Here is an 8,996-nt window from a genome sequence, read left to right as displayed (position 1 = left end):
ATTGTGGGTTTAGTTGTTAGTAGTATTATTTTGTGAGAGAGCACATGGGTGCAAGTGTGCCTAAGGTAGGGGGAGGGGCAGAGAGAGAGAGAGGGAGAAAATTCTAAGCAGGCTCCACACTTAGCACAGAGCCAGACACAAGGCTCAATCTCATGACCCTGAAATCATGACCTGAACCGAAATCAAGAGTCTTCCGTTTAACTGACTGAGGCACCCAGATGCCCCAAGGTTTAGTTGTTATGATGTTTTTTAAACTTCTTTGACCCTAATAAAGATTTGCAAAAGAGATGAAATATAGAATTGTTCTCCAAAAGAAGAACAAAAAGGGAAAAAGAGGAGGAAAACAACATCTTGTCCCCAAAGTTAAGAAACTTTGCCCCGGGTCTGCATATAGTAGAAGATTAATGCTCATTATTTCTATACTGGGGTTTGAAAACTGTTTTTTTTCCCTCTTTTCCCATCAAACTTGTTATACATTCACATATAAACGCTAAAAACGTTTTTTAATGTGAACAAATCATTCCATTTGTACAGATGCTTTCCTAAAGCCAACCTGGTTGCTTTTCTTCAACATGTGCTGGGGTCTAAGTGTTCACCTGGGAGCACGAGCTTCACTAACTTAGAGATGCGTCACTGGTGAGAACTCTTGCCTCCGGGAAGTGCCCACTAGAGAATGATGCAGAATGAGGACACAAAGTTTTAAAGGATCCATGGAATCAGAACATCCACAAATGTGGAATTTTTGTAGGCATCTCAATTGTCCTGCACTGACTTCTCTTACGTCCTGCTGAAGATGTATCCGAATTTGTGAGCCTGGTCCATATTTTCATTTCCTCACCAAGGGGGAACAATTCTGAATAGGGGTTTAAAAAAAAAAAAAAAAAGAACAACAAACAAAACCCTGGGAAGTTTTCTTGAGCAAGGAAACGAACATTTAACTTACACTTTCAACCTCGTGTAACATTCATCTTCCTCCTTCCACAGCTGGAGGAGCTCTCCTGGGGCTCCCTACATCTCAGTGTATACCCCCTCTTATCTTTAGGACACGGAAGGAAACGAACTGCCCAGCAGGAGGAATGGCATGAATGTGATATATGGTCCCGTATAGGAAGCTACTGGATTCTATGCTCCTCTCCGTACCTTTCTTTTCCTGGGTCAGGACTGGTGCCCATAGGCTCTCTGCTCCCGCACTCAAAGCCTGCCTTAGTCAAAGCCACACTGAGGGTTGCAGACACAGGGATTTGGGACGGGGTCCTGGGTTTCTAAGGCTGCACAGAGGATTCGGAACCTCCACTTGGGACCATGATAGAGGCTGCCCCCCTCGGTGGGGAGGGGTGTCCCCCGAGGGTAATCCTTGCGGAATTTCTTTGGGGCGGTGAAGGGAGGGGGGAAGGGGGCTTCGGAGGTCGCCAGGTGCAGCTCTCCTGCGGGGGAAAGTGCAGCTCGCGGCCGCCGGGCGCCCGGGCCCCGAGGGTGGGCGAGCCCCTCTGTGCCGACCCCGGGCACCTCCGCCCGCGCACCCCCCGGCAGCCGAGCCCGGCGCCCGCCCCGCGAGCGCCGTGGGGAGGGGAGGGGAGGGGAGGGGAGGGGAGGGCGGGGGCGCGGGGAGGCCGGTCGGCGAGGGCGACGGAGTTCGAGAGCGAGGGAGGAGAGAGGAAGGAAGGGGCGCCGGCGGGGGGAGTGGAGGAGCAGCCGCGCCCGGGGCTGATTGGCTCCCGGGCCCGGCCCTCGGCCGCGGTGTATAAGAGTTGGGGTGTCCGGGCGCCCTGCCCGCCCGCCCCCGAGCAGCGCCCCGGCTCCGAGGCCCCAGGTCGAGGCCGCCCGGCCGCGCGCCGCCTTCCGAGTCGCTCGCGGGCAGAGGACGAGGCGGGCACCGCCCGCGGCCCGAGCGCCATGCGCCGCGCCAGCCGAGACTACAGCAAGTACCTGCGCGGCCCCGAGGAGGCGGGCGGCGGCCCGGGCGCCCCCCACGACGGCCCCCCGCCCGCGCCGCCCGCGCCGCCCGCGCCCCCGCCCGCCTCCCGCTCCGTGGCCGTGGCCTTCCTGGGGCTGGGGCTGGGCCAGGTGGTCTGCAGCGTCGCCCTGTTCCTCTACTTCAGGGCTCAGGTGAGTGCCCGCCTCCCCAAGGTCCCGGCTGCACGGGAGGGAACCGGAGTCCGGCTGCCCGGACCCTCGGGAGGGCTCCCCGCGGGGCTCCCCTCGGGGCTCCTCCCCCGCCCCCGGCCTCGCTGCGCGCTCAGCCCTGGGCTCGCCCGGCTGGTGGGTTTGAATTTCCCCCGCGACGCAGCATTGGCCGCTCACCTCCACCGAAAGCGCTTCCCCGGCCCAGTGCGGAGCCGGGAGCGAACTCGCGGCCACGCAGGGCCGGCCCGGAGCCCCCCGCCACCCCCCCACCCCCCACCCGCGCTGGCGGCGGGGCAGGTGCGCTCCGGGAGGGGCCGCGGGGCACGGGGGCGCGCGGGGCTCCGCCCTGCAGGAGGCCCCCCCGCAGCACGCGGCGGAGGTGCCCGGGGCGCCGGAGAGGCCCGGGGACGGGGACCCCTGCGCTCCGCTCGCCCCCCGGGGTGCAAGGACCACGGGCCTTCCCTCGCAGGTGGGCGGAGGGAGGGAGAAGCTATAGGTGTGTGTGGTCGCGGTGGAGCCCTCGGCCCCGGCGCAGCCTCGCTACAGCCCAGCAAATAACCGAACTTCTAAAAGACGAGAAGGAGGGCTGGGAACTGCAGAGAAAGATAGTAGAAAGGAAGGGGTAAATCTGTAATATTATGCTTTCTGGTGGTTTATGCTCTTGTGTTTTCTTGGAAATTGCAGTGCAGTTGGTTGGATTCATTCAAATGTTCTTGTCTGGTGCTGTGAACTCTTTCTCAGAGGAAGTGGAGGGCTGACTGTGCACTTTTTTTTTTTTTATGGGAAAAGAGAGTTGGGTTTGGACTTTATGGGTTTTCAGATTCAAAGGTGATTACTAAACCGAGTTGGATGCATCAAAACATGGCATTGCTTGCGCTGTATGGGTTTTTGACGCGTGCCAGAGTCTTAAACTTCGTTGCTTGCAATCGCAGGCCTTTTGTTAAATATTCGTTGTCTACTGTTTTGTGTTTTATAGAGCAAGTTTGATTATCTACTATAAAAAAAAAGGTCTAAATATTATGAGTGATACTTTAGGACACTCGTATTTGCATATTAATAAAAATAATCTTTACCTGTTGAGATAACTTTTTCTTAAAAAAGCAACTTTGCAACAAGGATTACTCACATCAATATGAAAGTGATGAAATGTTTTTCTTTCATCACAGTATGCTGCCGTCAAGAATGAGTGGTCCACCCATTTCCCCATCCAGTTTTCTCCCTCCCCTCCCCGCATGTAAAGTCTGTATATATTGAGTGTCTACACTGCAGATGAGACTATGAAGCGCTATGGAATGTGAATTAAGAATCACTAATTCAACATATAATGTCCACCTACTGTGTGCATCACATGGTGCCATGTAAATCATTAATTCAACATATAATGTCCACCTGCTATGTGCATCATATGGTGCCACGTAATGGAGGGACCTATAACAAAAGACTTAAAATTCTTGGCCAAACAAGAGAGCAGCATTCAGAAAAAGGACAGAAGATACAGTAGTTCTCTACTATTTATCTTTTCTAACACCTTAGGGATGTGGCATTTTTGTAGCAGTAGTAGCGAAGTGAATGTTCAGCAACGAAAGAGCAGTGGGGAATGAATGAGCTCAAGGGATGATGCCTAGCTCAGGCTGGTGGGAGCCATGGAGATGGGTGTGGCCACGTAGAAAGTGGCATGCTGGGCTCTTAGGACAGTTGTTCTGCTGTTTCACAGAAATATTAATGGTCTGGTAGGCTTGGGGGTCGGATGATCCCTTATCACAATTTAGTAGTCTTGATGTTACATGGGTAATAGTGAAGCTCTTAGCACTTTCTTCCAAAGTAAATGTGCAAACTAGTCAGCGTAGCTAGAAAATTTTCATTTGGAGATTTAATAGCATCAGATTTTATAGGTACAGTTTTCCTAAATGCCATGAAGGACAGGTTTCTCTAAGACTTACGCAGAATGTATTAACCATTACTCCTGAACCCCATTTTGTACTGCATTTTTAAAGGGGCATCTTCTTTAGGAAAGAAGTAATATAAGGAGTAATGTGTTCATAGGAAGACACCACTATCTTTGCTTGCATTTTACTGAGGATAGTATCTACCTTTTTTTATATATATAATAAATTTATTTTTTATTGGTGTTCAATTTACCAACATACAGAATAAGACCCAGTGCTCATCTCGTCACGTGCCCTCCTCAGTGCCCGTCACCCATTCACCCCCACCCCCCGCCCTCCTCCCCTTCCACCACCCCTAGTTCGTTTCCCAGAGTTAGGAGTCTTTATGTATCTACCTTTGTTACCTAAAGGAGTCCTAATCATTTAGAGATGCTTACCGAAGTAGTTACAAGTGAATGCTATGATGTCCGGAATTTATTTCAAAACAATAGGTTCATCTTATAGATGAAACGAGATTGGTCATGGCTTGATAATTGTTGAAGCTTGGTGATGGGTTTGTGGGAGTTCATTCTGCAATTCTTTCCACTTTTATGTATGCCAAAGGCCTTCTTTCAAAGTTCTACTAGCTAAGAGAATAGACTTGATTTGACCCATCACTAATGCAACATTTTTAGTCATATCAATTCTTTAGATTAGAACTTGGTACCAAGTAAGAGATTATTTTTTTTTGATTCCACTAAAGTTGTGAGTGTCAACTACTTGGGGTTTCTGAATGCATCTGAATCAGAATGAAATCATTTAGTATCAAGTGACGTGTTTACAGTTTATAGTAAGCAAATGAGAAAAAGGAGCCAGTTTTATTGATTTTGTTTAAAGGAGAGGTAGCTATGTAATTCTTCAAGAAAAAAACAAAACCAGTTAATTTAGTTTTTAATGCAGTTAGAAGAATGCTTAGAATAGTGTAAAAATTACAGTAACTTTTAAAAAATTGTTTCCCCTTCTCATGTTTGAATAGTTAAAAATGAATCAGCCTCCCAAATGTTTGCAGATTGCATGTACCCAGATTGAAAAGAAAAAAAAAAAAGTACTAGATCTAAAGTAGATTGACTTTTCCTCCACCAACCTTGCCAAAGAAAAAATAGCATGTGGTTTGTGCTATATATTTACCACATAGTATTCATACTTTGGTTTGCAAAGAAGAAGAAAAAAACCTTCCAAAAAGTTGCTTGTAGAATTTATGTGTGTGTGTTTTCTTTCTTTCTTTCTTTCTTTTTTTTTTTTTTTAAACATCCATATAACCATATTCAAAGTTTGGAGTTTAGCTACAAGATAAACTTTTTCAGAAAACCATCTCTGTTGCCCTTTTAACTTCTTCCCCCAAACCCCCAGTATACACACCAACCTCCCTGGCTGTTTGCTACCCAAACAGGAGAGCCGTCCCTGCTGCAGCTGTGATGTAGAGGTGTGCAGGCTGCCTGTTTGAAAAAAGATAAAGAAGTAGCACAAATGTCAAGCATCCTGCCTCATTTAACCCTACAAATGATTACATTTCAAAGAAGCTTTTTTGTAAAGACTTTCATAGGAACTACATCATCTGATAAACGCATTTTTAAAGTCTTTTAAATCAGATGTTCAAGGTTTATAGAATATGTGTAGACACTTCTAGCGACGATGAATTCTTGTAACTCGGTTTGCTGTGATTTTTCTGATGAGTTTCTGCGTTCCTCTGTTGAGTGGAGTAAGTTCAAGAAGGCAAGGGCTGCCTGTTTTGCTCACTTACCTCATTGGCAGCATCTAGCCCTGTGCCTGGCATGTTCAACTCACTGAAGAAGCTTTTCAAATGATTCACAACACTAGAAATTTGCAATATGGAAGTTATCTACTGAGGAGCTAAACTAAGATGAAAAAGCAGCATTTTTTCAGTCGTGCAAATTCTCTATCGGGACTCTGGCATCTGGAGAGAGGGTGTGGGATAGGAGAGTCCTTGGTTCAGCCCCTGGACTTGACCTGGGGTCTTCCCTCCATGGAGACTCCCAGAGGAGAGGCCCCCACTAGGGGCTCCCCACTGGTCTGCCCACCCCCACTCCTCAACTCCTCTCTTGTCTCCTGGTCTCCATTTTTGGGAAGGGAATGCCACAAGGCACTGGAACAAGAAAGACGTTTGATTGCAGCTTCACTAGACATTTCTAACGTATGGCCTCTAAGAGAACAAAATAAATGACTATATTGAAATTAATTTTGCCACGCTTTCATGATTTCTTTTGGGGAAACGATTGATGATTTTTATATATGTCTTAGTTCTAGAATTACCTTCCTAAACACTGGATCTCAAGTGCACATTTGAAGCCCTTCGGGAGAGAGTCAGTTGGCCCCCATCCTTAGGGATGTGCATTCAGTTGGCTGGGGGTGGCATCTGGGCATGGAGACTTTTTAACAGAGAGAGAGGGGACAAGGTCCTTGCGTTACATTTCTTTGCCTTGGCTCATTAGCCATTATTATTGTCACGAGATGTTTGTACTAACTGCCATTACTTGTGAAAAAAAATTTAAAATTGGTGTCCAAGGAAATGTCGAGACATTTGAATAGCAGAAAGTCTACATCTGCACAACTGATATTGGAAAGCATTTCTTCTTAAACTGTAATGTACATGGGGAGGACCTGGGATCTAGTTAGGTTGCAGATTCCCAGGCGGTGCACCAGGGACCTGAGAGTCCACCTTCCCTAAGGAGCTCCCAGGGAGTCTGTGAAGCCACAGGTGCTTGGACTGTCCTTTCAGTAGTGACAGCCTGGCGGGCTGCTGCTCTGTGGATGGCGCTTGGTCTGTCAGCAAGCCTGGAGCTCAACCAATTTTAGGGTCCCCAGGCATTTCCCCTGCTAACACCACACTGTTCCTGTAGATCAGCAGTTTTCTGGTGGTGAGCCAACTGAGGCCTTGGCATGATCATCTTTCTTGAGGTCTGAACCCAGTGACCCTTCATATCAGCTGCCCAGGCTTCTCTGATTTTGTGGGAAACCTATTGGCATAACTGAGCTTTTTCCAAAAAAAAAAAAAAATTGTGATCAAAAAGCTTTCCTTATATAAACACTCACATATTCTGACTTTGTACTGATTATTTTAAAGAAAATATGGAAAATAAGTATGGATCACAAATAACTTTGCTTCTTGAACAATACCTCTGCCATATGCAAGCCTGAAATAATAAAATTTGTATTAGTGGGTGCACATGTGATGAAAGGTTATCATTCATTTTGAGAATCTCAGATATGGGTAATAGAGTTTATTTCTGATGGTTGGTTAATAGACCTGCACATCTTTCTAATTACTTTTAAAAAGATAAACCAGGCACAGAGAGACCTGCTGTTAATTCACTGAGCTTATAACCTTGTATAATTGTTCCTTTCTTCATCCAGTCTGTACCTACTAATGAGCAAATGCACACGAGGTACCTTGAATTTTTGGAAGAAGAGGACAATAAATTAGACAATTGTTATTAAAACAATTGATAGCTAATTATCTTTACCCTTTACTTGGCAGTCGAAACTGCTACAAGGGCTTGTCACAGCCCCAGAAGGAAGGGACAGATGATTTCAAGAAAAGAGTAATACTTAAAGAAATGTTTATGCAGACGATCAGCTGACAACTCAGTGGGGATATTTTGGGTGAGACAGTCCCTTCCATTATAGGAATTTTAGCATCTCCCCTCCATGTATCCATACAGCCTGCTCACCACATGCAGTCCTCTTCACGCCATGTGACACTATCACCCCCTGGCAGACGTACCACTCCAGGTTAAGAAACACTGATAAGGATTTCAACAAAAAGGGAAATTATGCTTCTGGCTTTAGGGTTTTTTTTTGGGGGGGGGGGGCCCTAGGAAATGGATTTCTCCCTCCTTTCTTTGGCTGGTTAAAATACACATTGATTAAGGAAAAAAGCCAAACATGGTGGTTAAAGATGGTGTTAATTTCACCTGGTTTTTGTAGGTTTCATGCTTTGAATATCCAAGTGAGCTCCATCATCCCATCTAGCATGCTGGGTATGACTGAAAGACAAAAAGTTTTCTCTACCTGCACCGATCACAAGCGATTTTTGCTTGGCGTTCCTCCCCTCTATGAGGACTTACACCTTGGCAGGCGACTTTGATAATTTCCCCCACGATTCACACGTGTATGCTTGTGTTGTGAATCATAGCTACTCATAAAAATGAATTAGAAGTCAATGTTTCAACAACTTGAGGGTAATTGTGCTAACTACTAATTGTTGGAGATATAAAGACTCGTGAAAGAATGAATTTTTTGCCTTATGTCAGTCACACTTTATTAAATAGCAGAATGATCAATGATAATTACTCTACACCTTGACTTTTTTTTTCCCCTCAGATGGATCCTAATAGAATATCAGAAGATGACACTCACTGCATTAATAGAATTTTCAAACTCCATGAAAATGCAGATTTGCAAGACACAACTCTGGAGAATCAAGACACAAAATTAATACCTGATTCGTGTAAGAGCATTAAGCAGGCCTTCCGAGCCGCTGTACAAAAGGTGAGCCCACATGAGGATATTAAGTCAAGGGCCCGCATTGACCCTGCTAATACTGAAAATTAATACTGGCTAAGTGCAGTTGACTTTGTTCTTTTTCATTTTAATAATTTGTAAAAAGAGCTAGAGAATTTTTTTTTAAGAGATTGGCAAAATTCTTTTGAAGTTAGTAGTGGCTTATTAGGATGACCAGAGACGTTCATGCACATATTCTTCGCTTTCTTTTCTTTTCTTTTTTTGTTTAAGAAGAGACACTTAAATTCATACATTGAAGGAGGACAAAGATAGTTTGTGGTAGTCAGCGGGTCAGTTTGCTAGTATGAATCCCCTGCCCTAGAAACCATTCCCTCAGTTTCTAAGACTCACTGCTATTTCTATTTCCTTTACGTTTGGTTTTGTAATGGTGGGATCTCCTATTCCACAACTGTTGATCCAGGACTT

At 46.0% G+C, this 8,996-nt stretch overlaps 1 protein-coding gene across 1 annotated transcript in view; it reads left to right on the top strand.

Moving 5' to 3' along the window:
* The first annotated feature begins 1,893 nt into the window (after nucleotides 1-1,893).
* Nucleotides 1,894-8,996, top strand: part of TNFSF11 (TNF superfamily member 11) — a 31,021-nt gene continuing 23,918 nt past the window's right edge. Inside the window, exons 1-2 of the mRNA XM_025478185.2 lie at nucleotides 1,894-2,106; nucleotides 8,391-8,558. Of these exons, the coding sequence (XP_025333970.1) occupies nucleotides 1,894-2,106; nucleotides 8,391-8,558 (381 nt within the window). The remainder of the gene's footprint in view (nucleotides 2,107-8,390; nucleotides 8,559-8,996) is intronic.

Source organism: Canis lupus, chromosome 22 (assembly GCF_003254725.2).
Source record: "Canis lupus dingo isolate Sandy chromosome 22, ASM325472v2, whole genome shotgun sequence".
NCBI lineage: Eukaryota > Metazoa > Chordata > Mammalia > Carnivora > Canidae > Canis > Canis lupus.
The sequence above is the reverse complement of the archived record's forward strand: the minus strand, read 5'-3'. Positions and strand labels throughout refer to the sequence as shown.